The sequence below is a fragment of the Lepisosteus oculatus genome, chromosome 8 (genome assembly GCF_040954835.1).
Source record: "Lepisosteus oculatus isolate fLepOcu1 chromosome 8, fLepOcu1.hap2, whole genome shotgun sequence".
NCBI lineage: Eukaryota > Metazoa > Chordata > Actinopteri > Semionotiformes > Lepisosteidae > Lepisosteus > Lepisosteus oculatus.
This window is the reverse complement of record NC_090703.1, coordinates 20,119,967-20,147,339: the sequence shown is the minus strand read 5'-3', so window position 1 is coordinate 20,147,339 and position 27,373 is coordinate 20,119,967. Positions and strand designations below refer to the sequence as shown.

General features: G+C 40.0%; 1 protein-coding gene across 1 annotated transcript; it reads left to right on the top strand.

Annotated features, from left to right (window-relative positions):
- Nucleotides 1–782: 782 nt before the first annotated feature.
- trip11 (thyroid hormone receptor interactor 11) lies at nt 783–27,373 on the top strand. The gene is made up of 21 exons (XM_015350945.2): nt 783–1,610; nt 4,679–4,755; nt 5,909–6,019; nt 6,204–6,470; nt 7,671–7,739; nt 8,129–8,294; nt 8,977–9,300; nt 9,445–9,485; nt 10,182–10,280; nt 11,215–11,424; nt 11,606–14,644; nt 15,147–15,287; nt 16,260–16,453; nt 17,147–17,310; nt 17,846–17,949; nt 18,215–18,314; nt 19,831–19,912; nt 20,946–21,060; nt 23,486–23,605; nt 23,715–23,859; nt 24,485–27,373. Exons 1-21 carry the CDS (start codon nt 1,472–1,474, stop codon nt 24,697–24,699), a joined length of 5,922 nt encoding a protein of 1,973 aa, XP_015206431.2. The 5' UTR covers nt 783–1,471; the 3' UTR covers nt 24,700–27,373.

The window sequence follows — 27,373 nt, the reverse complement described above, 5'->3', positions numbered from 1 at the left end:
ATGACAGCTATGAAAGCTACCATAATCCAGTTCCACTGATGACTATGTGATGTAGTCCAAAACAAAAGCTTACAATTAGAGTAAAGCAGACTAGGAAGGAATGAGATGGGGGGGGGGGGGGGATCTAGAGTCTGTGGATGGCAACAGGTTAAATATATTCTACTTAAAGCACAGAACAGATCCATCACACAAGAAAATCAAAATCAGGTAGACAGTGAAATGGTTTTTCAGTTGAGAAGAATACAAGGAGAAGCATATCACTATTCAAACTGTTTGGGGAGAAAAAAAGAACAGGACCTATTTAAAGAAACTGAGTATAATGAACTGCAGGCACAGGTTAAAAGGAGTATTACCTCAAGAGAGGTAAAGAAAATAACATTGCAATGGAGGCTAAATGTTCTTCAGTATTAAGCAATAAAATAAATGAAGTAAAGTTTTTTCAGTGATAAAAATGGGAAATTTTGATGTTGAAAGGGAAGTGGCATATATCTCAATCAATATTTGACTCAGGTGTTTATCAAGGAAAAAACGGATAAAGTACCTCAAGCTGAACAAAAACAACTATTAGAAATATTAGCATATACAGTAAGTAGTATATACTAACAGCACCCAAGATAACTCTCCAGGGGCATATGGTATTCTGTCAATTGTACTTAAGCACACTATAATTCTCACATAAAGCCTTTATAAAAATTTCTGTAGTGCGAAATTGCTGACGTTGTACTACTGTATGTATAATTTTGCCAGTTCAGAAGGTTTTAAAATGAATTAATGCTGTCATCTATATGCAGCCGGCACATTCGCACTGCGGCATTTAAATATGGACGTGTATTCACAGTAACACAAGACCTTTGTATTATTTTAAAAGAGAAACAAGCAAATTACAAACCACCCACTGCCACTAGACGGACACGGACGGCTTCAAGCTATTTACAAACACATTTAACCCAACAGCTTCCGAGAGACTTGTTGGTCCTCCGGTGTCCCATGATGCCGTGGTGGCTTTACCGACTGTCCACGTATCCCGAGGAGCTCTGGCTGTCATGGCCGCCGTCGAGTTGGCAGGGGGATATCATCAGTTTGTGCTGAGCATTGAAAATAAAAACACAGCTGTTACAGAAACTTAGAGGGGGCAGAAGAGCGAGCTGTGGTATCTGGCGCACCTTGCATATTTTACTGTGATCTAAGTTAACTGTAACTGCCATTCTTTTTTGACTTAGCTTTTGTAATTGTATCTTTGGTGTCGTCGTTTTAACAAGCCGCGAGTTTTCCAGTGGTATGTAGCCGGCAGCATGAGTCGCAAAGCCGGGTAACACCACACGAGGTGTCGCTGTGGCGGCTTCCCTTTAGATGGGACTGGAATTTGACTTGTATCGGACAGGAAACGAAAAGAGCAGGCATTGAATGCTCCGTTCCCGTCGTTGTCGCCAACCGTCGCCCTTTTTAAACGAGTTCGTCTTTTGTTGCAACGATGTCTTCGTGGCTCGGAGGGCTCGGCTCTGGGCTGGGTCAGTCTCTCGGACAGGTCGGGGGAAGCCTGTCCTCGTTCACCGGCCAGCTGTCCAGCTTTACCAAAGACATTCTCCTGGAGGGCACGGAGGAAGTGGGAGGTGAGTGCAGCGTAGTATTCTTAGTCTTCTCCGAATCGGGAACTCTGCTCGCCCTCAGCACCTTCAGTGTTGAGGTCGATGTATCCACCGTGCTCCCACACGCACATCACTGAAGCGTGGAAGTCTGTGAGGTAAATACTCAGTGGGGTGCTTACTGTCTTGCTACACAAGTCCTAATTGGGATTAACCCCAGTCAGTGTCAGTTTCTCATAACCATGGAACGCAACGTTACATACAGATCCTCTAATGACACCATTGTCTTGCAAATTCTTGCCTTGACTTTGACCATTATTGCGAATACGTCTGTTTGTGTCTTTTTTTTACCTTTCTTTGTGTAACTTTTACCGTCCCTGTGGTGTCATACAACATCTTCTCATTTAGGTTTGGGAAGCCCATCTGTGAATTTGCCTCATTTCGAATTTTGTCAGGCTCTGGGGTTGGTTGCTTTTAAGATGCCCCATTTTAAGATTCATTTTCCAAAACGTAATTTCTGTGTGAAATCCAAATATCGAGTTTGTCTTTCTAATGTTTGGCTTGGGATGTAAAATCTGCCTTTTTGCACATTTCAAACTGTTAAGTCCTTAGAATGTTTTTCAGCCCACGTTCAAGGGAGGGGCAGTTAAGTGTTGACTACCTTATGCAAGTGTGATTTTCCAATAGCACTGGGGTCCTGTTCTTTTATGAGACCTGGGAAGGGATTATTCACAGAAACATGGTGGGTTACCATATTTGCACAGTTTCAAATATTTACATTTCATAGTAAACCAAAAAAATGCCAGACATATGTATATAGCCTTCTTTTCTGTTTTTCACTTTTTCCTTTTTGTTTTCTTCAGTCTTTGTTTGATGTTCATGTTTATCCAAATCAAAAGAAAAGGCAGGTTATGAAGCTTAAAATGTGATCTGTGCAGTGCAGTTTTACTGAAGAGACAACAGCTGTTGGTGTTTGCTTTCAACGTTCACTGTCTACTAGGAACTTTGAACTGTTCATTTGAGGATCAGCCCTTAGGAAGAAGTCGCACTAATAAAATGACATCTGAGAGTGGAAGGGTTTCTAAAGAAATAAGTTTAATATTAAATATTCTAAATGTAATATTCAATTATCATGTTGAGTGTTTGACAAACTGACATTTTTTGTCATCTTTGTGGCATAAAAAGTGACAGAAACAGTGCCAGAAGTAACCAGTGTTATCTATTATCATACCCTTATTGTAGAGAATGGATATCAATGCCTACTTTCTAAGTTTACTTTGATGCCAATGATGGAGCACATGTGACCCCCACCTCACACAGTACAGGGGATTATATATTGGTTCATTTTAACAGATATATCATACTTGTACCATACTTGTTGTTCACATTGTTATTGTGTTTACTGTCTATTGTCTTGTCTGCTGTTCTTTATATACTTCACCTGATGGACTAATGAGAAACGCTTTTCATTATACTATCCACCTGTAAAGTGGACCAATAAAGTTGAATTGAATTTACCTTATAGTTCAACACTGCTTCTCTTCCTTCAGAGTCAGAGTGGTGGGATGTATTGAAAAAGGTGAATATAAAGGCTGATTAGTCTTTTTATTTTCAGTGCAAAAGATACGATGGCCGTTATGATAGTATTGAAACACAGAGACGAGCGCATCCTTACTTGTTGCTGTGTCATTCAGCTCAGTTGATGCCAGGTTTGGCAGTGCTTGTAAAAAGCTGCTTAGCCTCTTTGTTTCTGAGAGGGCAAGAGAAAGCAAACTTAACATTTAAACCTGAATTTCTTGATTATCCTCTAATCAGCGGTCTAATAAGGCAATTTAAGTACCTTATGTGTACAAATTGCAGTTTGCATCATGATGATTTTGTGAACAAAAGACTTTGTAAAGGTTATGCATGTAGTGAGGGGATTGTTTAAGGTAAAAGCTCGCAGACGTTTTCTTTGAGCTTCTGTGTAAGGATTGGCTCGGCAGTGAGTGGCTTTATACTTCTTGGACCTTTTTAGAACATGGGGCAGATAGCAGAGGGGAAATCCCATCTCGGGTGCCACTTACTCAATTTTCCTTTGAAGTGCACACAATATAAAGAAAAGCATTTTGATTTAGTAAAAAAAACATTAAGAAACTGAAAGTCATTTCCAGAGAGATCCTGGTTTAGCTTTCTGTTTATGATTAGATAACTGCTCAAGGCTGGGCACATTTCTTTTCTTAGAGCTTACTTTAGCAGTGGCAGCTGTTTTTCTGTGCTTTGTGGCCACACAACTGGGCTGTAGCAGATACTGGTCCGTCAGTGTACCTCTGACTCTGAGAGAAATGATACTAACAAGGCTTATAAAAGATCTGCTCCAAAAAAAAACGACCATAAGATTGTTTCCGTAAGTGGAAAACACATTTATACAAAACCAAGAGTAGCTTAAGCATGGCATGAAAGCCTTGTTTTTGTTGTTTTGATCTGCATTTTTTTTCTCTGATGTTCAGTCTATCAGAACTCTTGTTCCTTTTCTATCTTTTATAAAGAGCAATAATGAAAAGTTATGATGAGGAATAAACTAACGAAGTTTTCTAACTGTTTTAAGTGTTTTTTTAAACAACATTGGTATAACCTTGTTCTTGAAAATCTTTGTAATTGTGGTTTTGTTGTGAAAAAAGATACTAAATGTGTTACTAAAATACATTTACAGTTTTTTATATCATAACATTGCAAGTTCCTTTTTATTCAAAAACATGATAGAAAAGTTAATCACATTTATGATTTTTTATTGTGTCATGCCCTCTTTTTAATGATGTATACATCAGTTACATTTTTATGGTAATAAGTTTAGTTCAAATAGAAACAGTTCCTATTGTAGGTTAGGTTTTAACTCCAAAGTCTATTTAAAAATATTCATGTGCATCTAAGCTTAAATCAAAGTACAATTAAAGAGATGTATTGAATTATTATCGTAGTGTCTTAGGTTTTAAATGACTTCAGTGGAACTTTTCAGGGTGGGGCCATGGACAGTATATTATTAAGCAATTTGTTAGTTCGTTTGGCTTTGAGCATCTGTTTAAAACTTCGTTGTATCTGCTGGTTTCCTTTTCCAGATGCTGCTACTGAACTACATGTCTCCAACTCAAAACTAATGGAAGTGGAATCAACCTATACAACTCTGAAATCAGAGGTAATGACAATCCAGTGTCAGGTACCCCGGCAGGGTAGTCATGAATCTACACAGATCTGAAATCAAGTTCAAAGGTAATAACAATCCAGTGTCAGCTACAGCAGTACCAGCAGGGTAGTCATCAGTCTACACAGATCTGAAATCAGAGGTAATGACGATCCAGTGTCAGGTGTCGCAGTACCAACAGGGTAGTCATGAATCTACACAGGTCTGAAATCAACTTCAGGGGTAATGACAATCCAGTGTCAGGTACCGCAGTACTAACAGTAGTATATATTATCACCCTTTTCCCGATTTCTTAAGCCTAGATTCCAGTTACGAAATTCACCTACATTTTGAAGACAGTAACAGGATGTTTTGGCCTGCCCAATAGTCGCTCCCTGATGCGTCATAGACTACTAGGCTCTTAATAATGGAATTATCTGCAGCTCATTTACTAGATAGACAATGGAAACCACTGTTAATAATGACGACTGTAATACACTTATAAGAAATATTGTTCTTACTCTGAAAGTTTGCTTCTTGACAAATTCTTCTATTTAATTCTCTGCTTAAAGGGAAATTGATTTCATATGATCCCACAGCAAGCAGTTTGTGTTAGAGTGAAATGGTCATTCTCTGTATTATGTTACAAGAGTTTGCATTTCATATGTGATGTTCATTTGTGATAACTTGCAGAAAAATCATAATAAACTTAATTTATATAGCATATTTAAAAGTGGATTCTGAAAGCACGCAATAAGAGGAGATGGTAGAATTACACAATTATAATACAGTAGGAAAGCACAGAGGCAGACGCAGATGCAGTTAAATAAAATCCCTTCTAAAGAAGAAGATTTTAAGTCTAGACTTGAAAGAGCCCAGGGAAGGTGACTCTGATATCCTTAGAATTCCAGACCTCTGGGGCATAACAAGAGAAGGCCCTATCACCCATAGCATGTAAATGGTCTTGGGGGACAAACAGGAGATCAGAATTAGATAAACCCAGGTTGCAATGTGAGGAGTAGGATAGTGGTAAGTCAGATACTGAGGTGCCATCCCATATAGAGCCCTTTAGTTAAGCAAGACGATTTTGAAGTCAAGACTAAACTTTTGTAGGAAGCCACAGCAAGGACTTGAAAAACACTCATTGCTCGTCCTATTTGTTTTCCAGTATGAACGGTTGAGGAAGATTCACTTGGAACTCGAAGAGAAGCATGAGGCTGCAGAGATTCAGATAAAACAGCAGTCATCCCAATACCGATCTCTGCTGCAGCAGAAGGAGGTATGGTGGATAGCTGCAGTCACAGCAGTGTCTTCACACTTGGACTTTTGCTATCAAGACAGCTGTTGGCTTCACTTTATGGACATGGATTCTTCAAGCCACATTACGTTGAATATCTCTCTGAATTTGGCATCTGTACAGTATTTTAAAACTGTGCGGTTTTGTAATGAAATTCATATTTCAGGTGGAGATCAGCCATCTGAAAGCCAGGCAGAATAGCCTTCAGGATGAAGTGCAGAAGCTCCAGATGGCTGCACAGCCCACAGAACCAGCTGTCCTGCCCACCAGCACAACAGCCTCCTTCCTCCCAACCCCAGGGCCTCACCCAGGCTTCCAGGGGGACGAGATGGACTTTGGAGATGTCATCTGGTCTCAGCAAGAGATCAATAGGCTGTCCAATGAAGTGTCTCGACTTGAATCAGAGGTTTCTCACTGGAAGCATCTATCACAGGTCACTATTTGAAATGGTCCCTTTTTTCAGAGCGGTGACATGGTTAAGAACTGTGGCCTCACAGTTCAAGGCTCCTGGGTTAAGTTCAGGGTGGAGTCTACATGTTTTCCTGTTCTCTAGTTTCTTCCCACCTCTCAAGGACACGCTGGCTGTATTCTAAATTCTTCCTACTTTGCCACGCTGTTGACTAAATTACTTAAGGGAAGTGCTCTCAAACACTTTGCACAGGCGCTTTTTTCATAACTCGTTGAAAATGCTTTGGAAACTTGGAAACTGAATTCAGAAGTTGTGAACTGAGGGATGTTTACTAAGCAGTAGGGCTGGGCGATATGACCTCAAATCAGTATCACGATAATTTCACACATTTACCTCGATAACGATAAATTAACTATAATTTTTTTAAAACCCTTGAAATTATATGATTACATGATACGCTGAAAGATCATGTTTTAAATATGCAAAACTATTAAAGCTGCACACACCTCATCTTGTGTTAGAGACAGCTGTTTGGGGGAATCACTTCGGCCATGAGTGCATGTGTCGGTCTTTTTTTTTGCACTCTTCATATTCCACGACATGGTTGTATTTCAAGTGATGAAATGAGTTGCTCGTGTTACGTTTGGGCACACAAACAGTTTTCCGACAGATTTTACATCTGACTTCTCTTTGTTCAGTATCCTGTTTGCTGAAACCAAAATATGACCAAATGATCGACACTGCATCTTTTTTAGATACCAGCCCGTCTTCATTTGTACTTGAGTCATTCCTGTCTGACTGGGGTTCAGCATAAGCGCTCGTGTTGTCTCATGCCTGGCACGCTTCTTTGTATTAGGAATGAAGAAGGAAGGTTGGACGAGACAGAAGCATATGACTGGATGTGATGGCTGGCTGTTGTAGTTTCTAAGGGGACTGGTCATAAAAGCACACTGTGAGGAAAGCTTTGACCAAACATACCAGCATCAGCAAAATTAGGTCGGCGAGAGATTCTTAACGTTGGTAGCGGTAAATTTTTGGTATATCACCCTGCCCTACTAAGCAGTATGTTTTTTTAGGTTTATATACTAAAAGGAGTTATGTTTGCTCATAGGAGGCGATTCTGTCGGATTCTTAGATCGTGCCCCGGGACCTACAGTATGATGTTTGCTGGTCACGTGGCAAAGGTGCTCAGTCTGTGATTTGTACCAATCTTTATTTTTAAAGACTTCTAAGACTCAGGGAGCAGTCAGTACTGACCAGAGTGATGTGCAGGCACTCCAAAGAACTATTAAGGTAAGAGAAACAGGAGTGTTATTCTTCTTACTTCTGCTTTGCATTCTTATATTTTAAAGAGCCCAGTGCATCAGGTTTTATGCAGTATGTTTGATGGTGAACAGATCTCAGAATACTTTTTATTATATTAGTGTTAAAATGTTAGAAAAAAATAATCCTGTTTTTTTTAAAAGATAAATTTACGGTCCAGGTTCTTCACTTACTATTCAGCATGCTCTTGGGTTTTGTTTGCCATGAGCTATGGATGATTCTGCAGTTGTTTGCTTTGGTTTTGACCTGTGATGCAGAGGGAACAAGTTGGGAATCATTTTTGTCTTTTCTGTGGCGCTTATCTTTACCCTGTGTAGTTCAGGATGTCTCTTTCCCCATTCCCTCCCCCCCCATCCCAGGAGCTGAAGGAGACTATGAGCCGGGACATTGATGAACATCAGCACGAGCTCTCTGTACTGCAGGACGCGCACAGACAGAAAACGGCAGAGATCACGCGTCGACATAGGGAGGAGCTGGCGGAGTATGAGGAGAGAATTGAGGAGCTTGAAGAGCAGCTGCAAGCAGGTGTGAGACATCTCCTACTTTCTACAGCTAATTGGACATCATCACAAGCGTCGGGCGCCGATCTGAGACTCTATGAATACATACTGTAGCTGATCCTAGAAGATAAGATCGTAAATATCCTGTTTACGATGTTTAAACTTAAGCCTGATTATTACTAAGGTGACATCAGGCATTGATATCTCAATGTAAACCATGAATGAAAATGTTATGATCAGTCTCTTTTGTTACTTTCCGGAATCAGATGTTGTAGTTTTAAGCTGGCTGCCATGACTGTCACAAACAGCTATGATTTGCATCTGTTGAGCAATAAGAGGAAAAAAAAGACGTAATTTGGTTACCTCCAGAGAGGTGTGTCTCAGGTCGAATGTAGGTGAGGTACATTTTCATAGACGCAGCATGCGTGTTCTGTGCTAGCAGGTGACCTTACTGATCTTAACGGAAAATGAAAAGCTTGTATGACAATAGAGGAGCTTTGAAGTTCTAACTTTCAAACCTTTTCTGAAAATATTGGAAATTTGCAAAGCAAGCCAGAGGGTTATTTCTAAAACTTTACACCATTGTGTATTGAGACAGATATGTTTTTATCTGAAATGTCAAACTTGAAATTGGACTGAATTCATATATGTAGATACATTTTTGTATTTCTGATCATCAGTGTTTTATACGTTGTGTTTTGTTTCAGGTGGATCCAGCACGGGAACCCAGGAGCATTCCCAAGTGTTGGAGCTGCAGAGGACAATCCAAGCCCTGGAGGAGAGTGCACAAGAGCAGGAGAAGAAGCTGAAGAGTATGGCAGAGAGTCTCGCTGCCTCAGGGAAGAAGCAGACTGCACTGTTGCAGGAAAAGGAACTTGCCGAAGCAGAGAACAACCAGCTGATGCAAAATTATCGAAGACTGCAGAACTCTGTTGAAGAACTTCAGACTAGAGTTACAGAACAGGAAGAGAAAGCTATGCATAAATCACACCTTGAGAATGAGATCACTGGATTGAAGAAAGCTCTGTCAGGTAACTCTTGTCTTCTAGATTTGATCCAGAAAGATGTTGCACAATGTTTTTAACAACTTGCACTGTTGTAATTCGAAAGCATTTTTGCTAAACTGTTGAGTTATGACAGCTGATACGATTTAATTATTCTTCTCTCGATTGCAGCAGCAGAAAAGGAGATATCAAGGCTGAACAGTCTCAGTGCGGTATGTTGACAATTTGATAATATGTAATTGAGGCATTTGCAGGCTATATAATGAAATGTTAAGAGTAATTTGTGCTGTCTGCATTTCTTTGTATTGTTAAATGTTCGAGATAGTGTTTGTTTAAATTATAATTGGTTGTTTTTTTATATTTTATAACTTGATGCTTATGTTTTATAATGTAATTTATATTCTATTTTGCTAAATGAGAATCATCCCAATTTGTGTTTACAATTTTTCATGTACTGGATTTATTGTAATTATTCTTTTAGAAAAATATGCCATTAAAATCTCCAGTGGTCCACTAGATCACCTGCCTGCTGTCCTAAGTGGTTAACACCACAGAAAGTTAATTTCCAACCCTGGGAGAAAAATAGCAGTGTGATGCATTTTGTACATTTATATATTATGCTAGAATAACCAACTGCAGAAAGCTTCTAGGAAGAAATCAGAGAAAAACACAATGCACTGATATTTTGAGAGGAAGAGAGATTAAATTAAAATATTTCTTAAAAAATAGCAGGACAATGAAATGTGACAGTGCATGAAAAGTCATTTTGATTTAGCTTGATTCTGAGTCGGCATTTAAGAATGCCAGTCCCCAACTCTTGCCCTTATTGTGTTTACGGGCAAGTACAATTTTCCTTTAACTGCTCTACTTGAGCATGACTGTGAAAGCTTTTTTTTTTGTTTTACCAGACTGAGTCCCAAGCAGAAGTAGAACACGCAGACATTCTAGAACTCAATACTATAATTGAGTCCATGAGGAAAGAGAAGGAGGAGCTGGAGCAACAGAAGGTTGGTAGAAGTCAAGAACAGTTCCGTCTCAGCCAGTGGCTATATTTGTTTCTATCCATTCTTCTTAAATATCTTAATCTAGCAATTCTTAAATTATATAAACATTATTAGTGAATCTTGGATTGAATTATATTTTTTTCCATCCTGTTTGTTCTGTGCCAATTTTTAAATTAGGTGGCCAAATACTGAGGTAAAATGAATGATTTAAATGCAGAATGATACTATACTTGTATTTCCAGCATGAACAGAACATGGGTTACAGTGAAGAGGGTATTCTGCCCATCTGGTTTGTGTGTTTAGGTAGTTTGTCCTTGAAAAACGTAAGAAATCCATGCTACTCAGGAGAATTATTGATCTACTGCAGAATCTGTCCCTGTTTGTATAAATCAGAAATGACCTTTGGTTATTGCTGGGATCTGCTACACTCTTGGAGTTGGATATATGCTGGTGTACATGTGGAAGTAAGGCGGGGCAGGAGGTGAGAGTACAGCCCTCCATCAGTGCTCCACGTTGTAGTGGTTGACAGTTTGTGGTGTGCAGCAGCAGCCATCAGGCTGTATCTATAGCTAATGAAAAACCACAGCAGAATTCCATTGAGACTCTCTTCTCAGAATCATCCAAAATTGGTGCAGCAAAATGCACATTTTTCTTGGCGGACTATAAACCATTTCCTGCAGTGTTCTGTCCGGGATACATCTGCATTTTTTGTGACTTGAAGTCAGTGTTTCCTTGTTGAGCTTCAAAATTGGTATTGGGATACACAATTTCATTGCTTAACAACAGCACCTATTATGAATAGTTTGGGTCGTTTGTTGGGAAAAGGATTCACTATGAGCTGAGCACTGAAAGGCTTAACTACTTTATCACTCTCATTTCTGTTGCATGTATGTATCATGTTACTGTTCAGTTGTGATACTTTTGCCCTATTTTTCAGCTTGAGCTTCTTGAAAGGCTGAAATCTCAAGAAATGCAGGAGAATGGTACCAGAAAAAACGAGGAGCTGGATGCCGTCCTGCTAGAGGTGGAAGAACTGAGAAGCGAGTTGCAAGAAAAGGAACTGGCCTTTACAGAGGGTGCCATGGAGAAGGACAGGCTGGCAGCAGAAGTGGAGGAGCTGGACAGGCAGAATCAGGAAGCCAATATGGTCAGTTATAGTTCATCATCCTTCGTGTTATGCTACAGATTAAGGAATAACATCCCTAGATAAAAAAACATTCACAACTGCAGTATCAGGGGTATGAATCACTTGCATCAACTAGGATCTAAGGGGAGATAAATTGTTTTATGTAGGTAAGTCACAATAATGATTTCTTCTTATTTTGTAGCACCTGATTTCACTCAAGGATCAGCTGGCCCAGCAGCGTAAAGATGCAGATGCTTCTATTTGCCGTCTGCAGTCTGAACTGGAGAGCTCAAGAAAGCAGCAGAAGGACCAGGCAGCGATGCAGCAGGAGCTGGAGCAGCAGAGAGAGAAACTGAGCCAGAGCGCCTTTGCTCTCAATGACATGCACATGGTCAGGCAGCAGCTGGAGAGCACCGTCGGGGACCTGAAGGATAAGCTGAAGAAGCTGCAGGAGGACAGCTCCCACCTTCGGAAGGAAAACTCGGAGCTGAAGAAACAGCTGCAGGAAACAGAGGAGCAACTTTCCGCGGCCAGGTCGGAGCTTGCCGGGTCGAGCAAGAGTGCCGTTCGTGACGAGCAGCAGGAACAGCTGCTACAGCAAAAGGAAAAGGAGATGTCAGAACTGAAGCAGGAAATGTCCGAAAACAAAGGTTTGCTGGAAAAGGTTTCATCTGCAAATTATGAACTTAAAATGGAAAATAAAAAGCTTAAAGTGGCGCATACGGAGGCAACAGTGAAGCACGAAGGATTGAGTCGCCAGGTTCAGGATCTCCAGGCAGCTTTAAAAAAGGCCTCCTTGGAGAGAGATACGAAAGTAGAAGCTTTAAGGCTAGAAAAGAGGCAGCTGGAAGCTGAGCTTAACCAAGCTGAAAACAGGTTAGCAGAACAGGCCCGGCAATACCAGCAGACTATTATGGAGCTTACAAAGGCCCGGAGCATGGATGCCACAGCTTTGCAGACTGAGCATGAGCGCATGGTTAAGCTGAATCAGGAGAAGGACTGTGAAATTTCGGACCTGAAACGAGAGATCGAACAAATGGCAGCCGATCACCAACAAACCAGTGAGATACTATCAACGAGTTTATGTGGGCAGAAACAGCTGACAGAGGTGATCAAAGAGAAAGAAGCATTTATAGAGAAGCTCAAGGAAAGGGTAGGCGAAACACAGGAGGAGCTTGAAAAATGTGACAGGGCAGCCAAAGAAGGGGACATGATTAAGCACTTACTTGACGAGAAAGAAAAGCAGCTTGGTGTGATGAAGGAAGAAAATAGTCATCTCAAAGAAGAAATTGACCGGTTGAGGGACCAGCAAAGCAGACCTCAACCTATTGCTGAGCCTAAAACTTTGGATATAATTACAGAACTGGAAACTGAGATCACACAGCTAAAAAGCAAAAATAACCACTTGGAAGAAGAGATTTTGGCTCTTAAGAAAGTAATGGAGGAACAAAAAGGAAGCCTTCTGCAATCTCAGCAGTCTATTCAGATGCAACAAAATGAATTAAATCAGGCCAAAATGCGGCATGAGCAATTGACTTTGAATTATGAAAAACTGATTTCTGAGAAAGACCAAGAGATTGTTCACCTTCAGGAATCTATTGATCAATTGAAGCAACAGAGGGAAACACAGGTGATCAACACCGATTCCTCTAATATTTTGCAAGAAGATAAAACTCAGTCAATGAATGTTGAGAATGGGAATGAGAAGCATGATTTCTCCAAAGTGGAAATAGAAAGATTGGTTAAGGGGATCAAAGAAAAAGAGATAGAGATTAACCTTCTCAATGAGAAGAATGTGTCATTGACCAAACAGCTGGATCAGCTGGTCGTTTCCAAAGACGAAGTGGGCAAACTCTCCCAGATCGTCCAGCAGAAGGATCTGGAGATACAAGCTCTTCATGCAAGGGTGTCTGCTGGATCACACATGCAGGACATCATGTACCTCCAGCAGCAACTTCAAGCTTATGCGGTGGAAAGAGAACAAGTGTTGGCAGTGCTAAACGAAAAGACGCGAGAGAACAGCCAGTTGAAGTCGGACTACCATAGAATCATGGATATTGTCGCAGCCAAAGAAGCTGCTCTCCTGAAGCTTCAAGAAGAAAATCAGAGGTTGTCCAATATGAGCGACACTGGGAGCCAAGAAATGGTACGAGAGACAATCCAGAACCTCTCCAGGATTATCAGGGAGAAGGACATTGAGATAGATGCGTTGACACAAAAGTGCCAAACACTGCTGACTGTCCTCCAGACCTCAAACTCCGGGTCTGAGGCCCAATCAAGTGGTGTGAGTAGCAATCAGTTTGAAGAGCTTCTTCAGGAGAGGGATACCTTAAAACAGCAAGTCAAAAAGATGGAGGAGTGGAAGCAGCAGGTCATCACTACCGTCAAGAACATGCAGCATGAATCTGCACAGCTGCAAGAGGAGCTTATAAAATTGCAAAGCCAGATCTCGGCTGATAGCGATTGTAACTCCAAACTTTCAGTCGACTACAATAGGTTGATCCAGGGTTACGAGCAGAAGGAAAAGAAGCTAGGGAACCTGAGTCAGGAACTTGCTCAGGTTCAGCAAACCATCTGCCAGCTGAGCAACACTAAGGATGTGCTGCTAGGAAAACTTGACCTGGTCGCAAGCAGTCCTGATTCGGGCACTCCTAGTGTGAGTGAAGCGGCCTGTAAAGTCACAACACCACTGGAGCAGGAAGATACAGTGAAAAGATTGCAAAGGGAGCAGGAACATCTACAAAAAATCCTACAGGAGAAGGAAACTGTTATAAGGACTCTCCAAGAAAATAACCACCGATTGTCCAATTCTATAGCTTCGGCCTCTGAGAGCGAGCAGAGGGGACACGAAGAAGCAGCAGCAGAGATCAGGCAGGCCAAGGACAAGTTGGGGGCCCTGCAGACGTCTCTCAGAGAAAAGGACCTCTTGATTAAATCCAAAGGGGACCAGCTAAGCTCTGTGAGTGAGAGCCTGAGAAACAAAGAAAACGACAATGAAGTGTTGAAGCAGGCAGTGACCAACCTTAAAGAGAGAACTCTGATTTTAGAAATGGACATTCGGAAACTGAAAGATGAGAACGAGCAAATAATAGCAAAGTCCAGAGAGAAGGAGACAGAATTCAGAGCTTTGCAGGAGACTAACATGCAGTTTTCCATGATGTTGAGAGAGAAGGAGTTTGAATCGAATTCTATGAAGGAGAAAGCATCTGCACTGGAGAAAATGCTTAAGGAAAGAGAGCAGGTAGGTCCATGTTGTTATGTGGATACATGAGAACTTAATTTCACTTTATAGTATTCAAACTGAACCTTAAAGAATCTCTAAAATATTTTTGCTACATCTGCTGAAAACACTGTTTTCTACAGACTTGAGCACAGTGCAAAACAACAAATCTGCATTTTATGATGTGATGTACAGTGGTTATCAAAAATTTTCACCCTCTTGGAATTTTTACATTTTATTGTTAAAATAATGAAATTATGTATTTAATTGAGATTGTTGCCATTGAAACACTATAATGTCCTCCTAAATTAATTAGAAATAAAATAACTGCATAAGTGTTTATTCCCTGAGTCAATATTTGATAGAGGCATCCTTGGCAGAAATTACTGCCACAAGTGTTCTTAGATAAGTCTATAAACTTTGCACATCTGGATACTGCAGTTTTTGCCCGTTGCAAATTTTCCCTTTAGTTTTGCGTAACCACAAAATCTGGGTTTAATCCCACATATTGTGTTTCTAACAGGGAAAGTCAGGGGAACTAAACCAGTTGTTGAATGAAGTCAAGTCAATGCAAGAGAAAGCTGTGAAATTTCAACAGGAGAGAGACCAAGTGATGTTAGCCCTGAAACAGAAACAGATGGAAACTAGTGCTTTACAGAATGAGGTAAGACTGATGCATAATTTATTTGTAAATGGACCCAGATGGTGTAAATTGGAGTAGAAACTCCTTCCTGAAAAAGCCTAAAATATTTATTATCCATCTCTCTGGTACTGTGACAGAAGTAAAATGTGTGGCTGTTCATGTTTTGTTTTAATATTTAAGGTACTCAAATATTTCCTGCACATTCCTCCTTATATTACAATACTGATTAAGAAGTCAGTTTGAGTAGCTAAATTGCAACCACTGTCATGAAGAAGAATTTACATTTCCAGGTTCTGTTAGCAATATGGAAATAGTTTTTAATGATGATCAATCAAAATAAACCCAAGACCCAAATTCTGTGCTTATAATAATAATAATAATAATAATTAATAATTGCTTACACTTATATAGCGCTTTTTCTGGACACTCCACTCAAAGCGCTTTACAGGTAAATGGGGACTCCCCTCCACCACAACCAATGTGCAGCATCCACCTGGATGATGCGACGGCAGCCATAGTGCGCCAGAACACTCACCACACATCAGCTATCAGTGGGGAGGAGAGCAGAGTAATGTAACCAATTCATAGATGGGGATTATTAGAAGGCCATGATTGGTAAAGGCCAATGGAGAAATTTGGCCAGGACGCGGGGTTACACCCCTACTCTTTTCGAGAAACACCCTGGGATTTTTAATGACCACAGAGAGTCAGGACCTCGGTTTTAGGTCTCATTCGAAGGATTTCTTATATCCCAAACAGTGATTCGGGCATGTACGACTTGGCAAACGCTATACATTCCTTCCCAATGCCTTTGTCCCTTAATACATTCAAGAGTTAAATTGAATCCGTATGTGAGAGTTGACACTAAAATAGTCATTTTAACCCTTGAATAATCTGATGTTCGCATGGGCAAAAACAGTCAGAAGGCACTGCTGGGGTATTTAGACAGGTCCTTCAGGGGGCAGTATTTCACCCACTGAACTGTGCCCTCAGCTGCAGCACATGAAGGACAAGGAGCAGCGCCTGAAGCAGGAGCTGGAGAGGCTGCGCACTCACCTGATTGAGATCGAGGACTCCTACACCCGAGAGGCCGTGGCGGCTGAGGACCGCGAGGCCGAGCTGAGGAGGAAAGTTGTGCTCCTGGAAGAAAAACTGGCTTCCTCTTCCAGCGCTGTGGAGAGTGCGAGGTAAAGCTACAGGCGTGGTACCTGCTAGCTGCTTGCTCATGGTTTCAGCAGCTACACATCGCACCATCTCTATAAGCAGATGTCAAAAGAGGGAAAGAATGATAACTCATTTTCATTTTTTTACTTAAAAATAAACAAAATAGAGGCTTATGGACTCAATATTTCTATGTTTTGTTTCATGGAGAAAAGGTGCAGACATTTCATTGACTATTTTATATTTTCCAGTAATTTAAAGACGTGTATTTTGGAGCATTACACAACTATTGAGTTTCACTAGTAATCAGCACAATGAAAACTTTCTGTATGCCACAATATATATATTATATAATATACATATTTAAAGATGCACATATAATGAGAACAGAAACTTTTTCACTTTCTTTACAAAAGTGTCCATAAGAAATAGCATGAAATGGAGCACTTGCACTTTATCCCTGATGCAAAACAGATCTACTTCAAGCCTAAAAATGCAAAGCGTTGTGTTATTTTATTACAATAAATTAAAGCTTCAAACCCCAGTTTTCTCCCTACTGAGAATTTGAGAACTGCCTCCTTCTGAGTCCTGCATGTACTATAAATTCAAGTGCGCATTATTAAAACATTCCCTCTTGTAAGGGAAAGCCCATTCAGGAAATTACCATTTTACAGTTGGGTTTTGGCAGGATTCTGTAATTCTTTTTTTAACCCTTGCAGCCATCAAGCTAGTCTGCAGGTGGAGTCCTTGCAGGAGCAGTTAAACACTGTTGCCCGTCAGAGGGATGAAGCCCTGATGCAGCTCCGTACCTCACAGGAGCAAGTGAACCAGTATGCAGTTTCCCTCTCCAACCTGCAGATGGTGCTAGAGCAGTTTCAGCAAGGCAAGTCAAATCTGCTGTGGTTCGGTTTACCCTGTACGTATTTAAACTTACACAGGTTTCTCCCTTGACATTTGAGAATGATCTTTTTGCTAAACCACTTCATAGGTTTATGTGTAAATATTGTGTTAATTACTTATCAAAGAGACTGATATTCTCGTTGTGCAGTCTCAGAGTCTTTAGGGGGTTGTGAGCTTTAAATAAATCCTCCAAATGCTGCTTATATGCATTGCTCATCTACGATTCATGTTTAGTTCTACTTAAGTGCATTTCACTAAAGTCCTTATTAGAAGTGAATTTTCACAGATAAACATGCCACAGTCTGTGTAATATCTTTTTTTTATGTATGCTTTATTTGGATAACACTTTTATCATCTTTGCTGGAATAACTGATTACACACAAAAATTGATGTACTCTGTTGTGTAATCTGTCACTTGCATATGTTTAAGCCTGATATTTAAGAATGGTGTCTTTCTCGTTCCTAGACCATACAGTTTATAGCAGTAATGTATTAGTGAACCTGTATTCGTTTTCCAGAGGAGAAGGCCATGTATTCAGCAGAGCTAGAGAAGTACAAAAAGGAAAGGGCAGAATGGAAGAGGAAGGCAGAAAAGCTGGAAGACAGACTGGCTGCCATGCAGGTATGGGATTAGAATGGTTTCTTCAGCCCTGGTAACTTTTCTCCCACTTAAACACAGTATCTTTTGTCATTTTTTTCCCCCCTAACCTTTCTGTTAGAGTTAATTTGGCAAAACGACTGTAACTAAGCCCAGACAGATCACTTGCCTTTCTATCAGTTCTGCTTTGTGAAACAGTTTTGTTGTTGAAAAATGTTTTTATAGCTGATGTGGGGGTCTTAAAATAATAGGACTGTTCTGGGATTTTGGCCATTTCCTTTCCACCCAGATTAATCTCGATGAAGCCAATGCAGCCCTTGAGTCAGCTTCAAGACTGACAGATCAGCTCGACCTGAAAGAGGAGCAGATTGAAGAACTACAAAAACAAGGTTAGGCTTTGTTTTGCTTCTTGGCTTGATGGGGAAAAAAGACCCTTATCTTTTTTTTAAAGAGCAAATAAGAAACTTAATTCCATTAGACTCCTCAGGGGCATTGACAAAGCCAACCCAGTGAAATTCTTCAGAATGAAAAGTGAAACATGAACCAGAGGGCGCACGTGGAAACTTCATGTATTTAAAACGGAAAAAGGAGGCACTTCTTTACCCTGAGGGTTGTGGGAGTCTGAAACAAGCTGCCCAGCTGTGTTGTTGCGGCTGATATACTGGCTTCTCTCACAAACTGCTGTCTTAGATGTAAGACATTTAAGGCAGCATCCATTCTTCATGAAGTCTTTCTATTTGATGTCTATGTAGTGTCAATGCTTAGTATGCTTAATCCACCTTTTTTGTCTTTCATTAAATCAGAATTGGCTACATTTGACAAGATCGATGACCAGATATTAGCGTGGATTTAATTGTAACACTATACTGAATCATCAGGACTCTGAACTTTCATATTATTTGATCTTGATAATCTAAATACAGATTCATTGGATGGATTTCAGTATTTGTAATCCCTGAAAATATGTTCCTTAGCTCCCCACCAAACATATGCCTGTTTCAGTCTGTGTTTGTTAAAAATAGTTCGAAAAGTAAGTGTTAGGTAGTTGAAACTTTGAAAAAGATTATACACCCTTAGCCTTCAATAAGAATCTGAAGATCTCTGTCAGCCTCAAAAGTGGCATCCTGAAAAAATGATTTGAGATTTTGCTTTCTCTGCACCTGTGAACCTGTTTAGAATTATACGTGTCAGGATAAGCTCATATAAAGGATACTAAAAGAATAACAATCTGAACAGTAGTTGGTTTGCTTTATGCATTTATATATATATAGTTTGTCTTATTATGAAGGCAGATTTTGTTTTGAACAGTTTTCCGTTGTCAAAAGTATAGTATCTGCTGTGCTGCTTTCTGAGGATTGTTCCCAGAAACTGCCATTAATTTTATAATTTACTCATTTTCCCAAATGTAAAAAGTAATAGCTCTGTGAGCACAGAATAACAAATCTCATGAACAAGACAATCTGACAGCGTGTTTAATACAGCTGACAGCAGCCATAATTCACTTTCTGCTCCTAACAAACTGGCGAACCCCGAGTTGTCCTGCCCCATTTGTCTTGTTCAGTCACACGATAGTTTCAGCTTTATCAACCTCAGACAAACACAGCTTCCTACTAGATTACATCACAGTTAAATTCCCAGACAGTTCTTATGGTCTTATACTATATTAGTTGTTAAAATCAAAATAAGAAATGCTGCCCTTTTTTGCAATTTGCCTTAAATAGTTAACTAATTGAGTGGTACATGTCTGGAATACTGCTCTCGGTTCCAGAGCTTTGCTTTTTTTGGCAAAGGTTTGTGAAAAAAATGTCAGCTTCAGAAGACGCGTTATTAATCTTTCAATTGTATGGAATTTCAGATACTGTGAATGTCTAAAACAAGGCTTGAGAACTGTGCTGTGTTTTCTAGTGGCACTCAGACAAGAGATGCTGGAAGAGGCTCAGAATAAGCTCATGAACCTCCTGAACAGCACCGAAGGAAAAGTAGACAAGTAAGTTCTGAATTTAAGACTAAAAATAAACAGATCCAAATAGTATAATATTAAGGCTTAATAGGTGCTTGTTTAAAAAAAAAAAGCACAGGTTGAGCACTGTTATGCAAACAAAATTTGTAGTCGGGGCTATGTCAGGTTCTCAGAGCAGCAGTGCACGATTCACAACTGAGCACCCCAGGGGCTGTGCAGGCCTAAGTCTGCCATGGTCTCGCTGGCTAACTGTGCCAGAGTAACTCCATTGGCTTGCCTGGTGCATGTAAATGTGCAGTGGTTTTGGTGAGAGACCAGTAAGTGCTAGGTCTGCTTTAGGTACTGTGGTGAGCGGTGCATGGGGTTTACAGTGCACGAGTCGGCAGGTTCTTCCTGGTGTGAGATAAGATCACTTTATTGGACATATACAATTTCTTATATTAGTTATTTTTCTTTTTGCATACCCCAACTTGCTCTCCATGAGACACACAGAGAGGGAGAGAAGCTTGGGGTCAGAGTAAAAGGTCAGCCATTTATGCGGCGCCCCTGGGGCAGTTGGGGTTAGGGGCCTTGCTCTGCCAGCCGCAGGATATGAACTGGCAACCTTCCAGCCACAGGGACAGATCCTTAGCCACAGAGCCACCACACTGCTCCACCGCACTGACCCGAGCGTCGCAGGTGTCACCCCAGCTGTTTGACAATTACCGATTACGAAAATAAAGTCTCTTTGATTAAAATAACACAACCAGTTACCATTTAATGAAGCCTGCACTGTAGTTACCGTCAAAACTTTTCTCAGGCTAGCTTAAATATTTTAAGCCTAAGACAAAAAAGTCATCACATAAGAGTACAAAAGGTTCTGTAAATCTGCCTTTTTAGTCTCTTCAAATATGTACAGTGAAGTGCAGATTCAGCTAATCTTCTTACCAGTGAAGCTTTTGTAATGTTGCAGTGTGAGGTTACGTTGGTAATAGTGCCCATTAAAATGGGCTCAATAAAACATCTATAAAACGTGACCACTGTGCCCGTCGGGTAACCTGAGCCTCCTTCGTCTTTCCAGGGTTTTGATGAGGAACTTGTTTGTCGGGCACTTCCACACTCCGAAGAACAAGCGGCACGAAGCCCTGCGGCTAATGGGAAGTGTGCTGGGGCTCAAGAAAGATGAGATGGACAAGGTATGGAGTGGCCAGGAACCTGCTGTTCTTAACCTGTTTACTACAAATAATGTCTTTCTGAAATCTGGCTGCTGATGACATAATAATATCATTTCTATTATTCTAATATTCTGCTATAAGAGTGGTTCATTTTAAAAGAATGTTATTAGGTATAAGCAGTGTATTTGAATTATCCAAAGATACTGCTTACACATTGTAGTCAAAATGTAATGCTTTGATCTATCTAGGAGAGAGAATGCAATGTGAATAGCTATTATATATCGGTCAGATGGCTTCCTCTTATTTGTAGCCATTCTCATCGTGATTGCCAAAACATTTAGCAGTTCAAGTCTATGCTGTTCCTAAAGGAATTCATTCATTCACATTAGAATGTAACAGTGGAACTGGTCAACACTGGTCGTAATTACCACAACAGTTATTAAAGGGCTGAACTTTTAAATAGCCTTTAATATGGTATACCTGTATTAATTGCTAATTAAAATCACGCACATACTGCTGATGCTGCAGCCTAATGATCTTTATATCCAAAATTCCAAGGTGTATATGTTTAAATATTGGTGTCTGTTGTAAAGTCCCACTCTGTATTTTAAGACTTTATAGGGTAAGACATGGTCCTGCTGCAGTGAATCACTCCGAGTTCAAATCTAAATCCTTTGCAGAATTATGCAGAGATCTAGTACAACTGGTCACCACGAACCAGCTACATTATACACTAATGAGCAGGTTCAAAAGCGTGACACATAGGTTATCAGAAGTTGCTGATAAAGATATCGTGTGGAGATGAGATATACGCGTTTGATTTTGAAGTGGTGATGTTATTTAAAACACTGCGATGCTTTGGTGCACGCCAGTGATTTAAATGAGCCTTTGGCATCACGGTTGAATGGGAAATCTGTTGGTCAAGTCCTCCAGAGCCTGTGGGATCCTGTGGTTTTCATTCTGCCGCTGATCATAACCATGTGATTGAACTAATAGGATTAGACGCCTTATCACCTTGTGTTTTTAGACCTCAGTCAGTGGCTATAAAAAAAACGAGAGTGTCATTAGGTTTAAATGTTTTGGAAAAACAAATTCTGTAGTTCTGTGTAAGGTTTGTAAGGTGATTGTCGGCGAGATGTACTCTTAACAGTGTAAAACATGGGTGACTGATTGAGTACTCTTTGCTGCACTCCATTAAACACTGACAATACTGGAGATACCTGTCAAAAAATGTAAACCTGGGAGCCTGCAGTTCTGAAAAATAAAAGGTACATTCAAGTGACATAGGAAAACCTTGTCCAAACTCTTAATGCGGCTGAGTGGGGTGTGCACTTGGCGTGTGCAGTTCTGAACGCTCAATGCCAACTGAATGATTTTTTCCTGGCTCTTCTAAATACTGGTAATCCATCTTGTTGCACACAAGACAAGTGACCATGATCCTTTTGAATCAAAACATTAGAGTATTTTTTTCATGTTTTATTTCTTCTTCAACAAAACTTCAGAGGCAACCTGGTATAGTATACCTGCTTTGAACTTTGGTTTGAGTAGTTGTTATCCTGCAGTTTAGAAAACTAGGCATGGTTTTATGTTTAAACGAATCCTGGCATTATGGTAAAAAAATGAGTAGTGACATTGTATGTTGGTAAGCTCAAATGGCACTACTCCGGTGCTTAATTATGTCTTAACAGAGCAGACAATAAATCATGCAAAAGGATAGGATAAGTAATCTTACTCTGCCATGTGTTATATACGTGAAGTCAGGCCACTGCTCAAAAAAGTCCTTGAAGAAACTATTTCCTTATTCATGAATGTTGGCAGAAACAATGGGAAAGGTTTCCAACTATTCAGAAGAATTACCCAACAGTTTAAAGAAAAACAGATTTCAGAATGAGTGGTAAATTCAATTACACTTCTCCTAAGGCCTGTTTTATTGCTTTCAGTCTTGTTCCACTTCATTGCCTTTATTCCTTTAGGCTGTTAAAATTCTCCACTCTAGATGTCTTTTTCTTTGGGAGTTATTCAGTGTCTTACGACCTCCAAATTAGTTCCATCAGCTCATCTGTGAGGTCTTCCGCATTAGGATCGGCCACTACTTAGTAAAAAAAAAACAACAGGATTCCTTCAGTTGGAGGAAGAATCTGCTACAAGGATCTCAGCACTTCAGAGCCATATGATGTGCAGAAACAGCATGTCATGGACCAGATCAACAACCCAGGGCAGTCTTTTCTACTGAGCAACATTCCCAAACTGAAGCAGACACCTGGTTTTCCAGAACCGGCCTCAAGTAATCTCTGAACATACAGATAAGATGATCTTGAAAGATAGTCAACTTTGACTGCAAGGGATGCCAGTATAGTTAAAAACCTGAACTGCCATCTCAGCTTTATAAATATTCTATTTATAGAAACTGTTGCATCCTCATTTGCCTTATTCTTTGTTTCTACAGCTTTTGTTAGAAGAGCCTCACGGTGTAACTGGGTGGGTATCCAGTTGGTTGGGGGGTCGAACTGCTCAAAGTGTCCCCAACACTCCACAAAGACCTGGCCATTCATCACAGATGAACAGCGTAAGGAATGCATTCTTGCAGATTTATTGTTATTTTCTGACCATCATCTCATAACAACATATTTGAAAGATTTCATGATTTTGCCCTCATGTTTTGTTTGACTGTGCAGTCCTTCTCGGAGATGTTTGTGAAGTTTTTGGAGGTGGAGTCCAGGCCCACCGCTCCCCCACTCCGACTGCCTGTGTACGACGTAAAGCCTCTGACTGCACACCCTCCTGGCCAGACCTACAGCAGCGCAGGAAGCTCTGCCTCAGGTGTGTACAAGCAGAGCCCAAGACCTGTATACTGCACAGCACAGTCCCAGTGCTGAGAGACGTTTGCCTTTGTCTTTTAATATGAATCACCTATTTAAAACGAGGAAGATAAAATTTAGCCAGTCTTGACCAGTAAAGGCAGGAGCTGATGCCACAGTCTGAGTACTGTAATCCAGATGCCAGTCCTCAGGCAGAAGCACTTGGTTGTTAAAGCTGGGAGGGCATGAGTCCCCCCCAGCACACTGCAGAAACTCAGAATTACTCTGGTCTACACTACCTCTGGTGCAGGTGCTCTTGAACTCGCAGCCAGAGGTTTGGCAGAAGGTTCTAGAGCCAGATTCATTACCACATAAGGAGTATAAAACTGCTGCTGGTTCTACATATGGGATAAAGGAAACCAAAAATGATATTGAGTGGTAAAAATTGTGAGTCTGTAAAAGACCAGTCAGTTGTTTTATTGCAGCTTTAAATAATATCCACGATTGTATTCCCTGTTTTATTAACTAAAAATGGCTTTATTACCTTGGGATACAAGTTGAGCGATTCTCTTCCAGATGTTGCCTCATCTTTCTCTCATTGACCAGTCGTAGTGTTAGTATTCAGAGCGAGGCCTAATATCTTCCAGGGGCGTCTGGAGGAGCGAAAAGACCGGAGTCCAGTCCGTTCCTGGCGCCGCGCTCGGCGGCTGTGCCCCTGATGAACTCAGCTGCCGCAGGGGCGGGAGGGGGTGGCCACCTGCTCATGAAGCCCATTTCCGACTCCTTGCCCACCTTCACACCAGTGCCAGTGTCTGCCGATGCCAGTGCTGGAGCTGTGCTGAAGGACCTGCTCAAGCAGTGAGGGGCTGGGCGTCCCGCCTCACTAAAGCACTTTATAATCTAGAGCCGGGCACCACAGCAGCCACAGTAAACACAGGTTTTCCTGTCTCGAGTTGCTTTTCAAGTACTGTATTAGGGTAATTGGTTTAAACGCTCTAATTTTATTTAGAAACTGTTTGCTCCAAATGTTGACCAGTGTCGAATTCTCTAAGGTGCTCTTGCAAAGAACTACAGCTAAATCATAACATCCCCATTCACAGCAACAAGACTTGATTGGGATCTACATTCTCTGAAATTTAAACGAAGTAGAAAATATGAGTAGACTTAAATGTTCAAGTTCGGGCTTAGATACTTCTTTAATTTGGAACTGCACATCAGTTTCATCTCTAAAACTGCAAATTGTGTACCAGATAAATAACATTGGTTTGTTTGTATATTTTTGTAACAAATTCTAATGTGTACACAGAGTTCTTTGAAGTATGATTCATTTTGAATGTGTTTACAATATGCCCACATTTGTAAATCTTAAAAGTCTGTATCCCTTGAGATTTTAAGTTCACCTTCTGTCACATGCACATTTTAAGTTTTGGCACAGGGGAAGTCGTAGATTTATAAGGCACAGCATCTGTTAAAACTATAAGGACGCTTATTTAAAATTCTCTTATGGATTTATAAGGAATTGAATTACAATATGGAAAGTATATGGGTTAAGCAATAATTATAGGTTTGAACTGTATGCAAAATATGTAAAAGTAATTGTAAGCAGTGTAAATATGTATATTTCTCCCTCATATTGAATGGCATCTGGAAAAGTATATAAACTAGAAAAAAAGTAATTCCCTTTAGCTGTCAGAATTTAACATTTTAAAAGGTTTCTATGTAGGTTGGAAAAACTATTTCTGATGCATATGAAACATTTACTGTTTAGGAGCTGAAATCTGTGTATAAGATTGTAGATTTAGTGTGTAAAATATATTCCTCCTAATGGTCACAAAATGTTAAAAATATATTGATCTCACTGCCATTCCTGTATATTTTGTAACCATAGTGCTGTGCACATTACAGGCAATATAAAAAAAGGATTGCATTCTCCTATACTAACCAATTTAATGTTCTTTTGAAATTAATGATAGCATGATTTAAAGTAGTGCCACCGTTCCTATTTTCAACCTTTTTTAAAAGTTCTAAATCTGTTTTTTCTGTAATTTACAGAAAAGGCAGGCAGGTGCTCTGACAATCACAATGTCAAAGCCTTAATGCAATGTTATTCTTGTTACCTGCCAGAGGACCATTATCCACTAGTGACCTTGTGTGGGAATTACGGTGGCTGTGATGAACAGAGATTTATGCACATGATATCCTGAAAATGTAGGCTAAATACCCTCTGTAGGTTAATTGGGATGAGTCACAGAAGATAATTTCCTTCTTCTCTCATTTTTCCTTTTGCATGTTTTCTCATTAGTACATACTGTATTTATCAAGAACCATCATGTTTTTCCAACAGTTACTGCCTGTTTTTTTCTGGGCTTCCTAGAGCTGGCTATCCTAAATCAAATCCAGTAGGTTGTGTACACATGAAAATCTTCATTTTGTTAAAACTTGGAATAATTTCATATGGTGAAATTAAGTAATTTGGTATGTAACGATGACTTTCATCTCTCAGAGGCTGGCTTTTCTTTAATTGAATAAAGTCCTTGCTTAATTGATCAGTAACTTCAATGTTCTCAGTCTTTACAAAACTGGTAAATAAGGCTGACCTGTTAGACTTGCTTATGTAGGTGTGTTCAGGACCAGGCTTAAGAGACCACTGGTTTATCGTGTCACAGAATCGATGTGCCCAAATATTTTTATGCAGTAAGTTTATTCCCAGGATTTCTCTAATAGCCAGTATTTATGCAGAAAGCCTCATTGCTTTTTCTACTGCAAAACATTTTGCTTGCTTCTGAAGTTTCTTCAAAAGAAAAAATGAAGGTGTAGGTATCACATTGTTGTGCAGAAGTCTGAATTTCCTATAAGACTGTTTAATAAGTTCCTATATTGTTTTAGGTCTTAGTAAAATGTTTAAAATTAATCATATGAACTTGAATGCAGTGAAATTTGTTTTGTGTGGCTGCAGACATGGATACAAACCCATTTATTTATTGAGTTTTAGGCACAATTTTTTCTCAGTCTTTGACTGTTACACTACACTGGGGAAGCTGGGTCTTCATAAGTAGTTTATTTTTGTATCTGGTCTTAAACAGTTTGCAGACACATATCAGACTTTAACGGGAAAAATTGTTTCAACCATCTGCAGATTCCATTTTAGAAGGATATATAATTTCAAAGTGAGCACTTTAATAGCTAATAAATGTTTGGAGCGCTGGCATAATTGGGAAAGAAACTTGGGGGGCCTCATTTATAAGAATCTGAATGAAACTTCATCATTTTTCCTTGACTTATTGTATAAGTTTGTACATGTACCAGCTTTTACTATGTATGAAGATGATGCATTGCAAGATATTAAGGATAATACAACTTTGTACCACTAAATGTTCAGGTGGTATAATGTATTTATTAAGCAATCATTAATAGAATGTACTGGAAGGTGCATTGTGCCATAAATAATTGTAAATAAGGATGCAAATTGTCCTGGGTAGAGCTAGAATCTGTTTTTGACTTGTTTACATGTCAATTAAAATATATTCTCAAAGTTA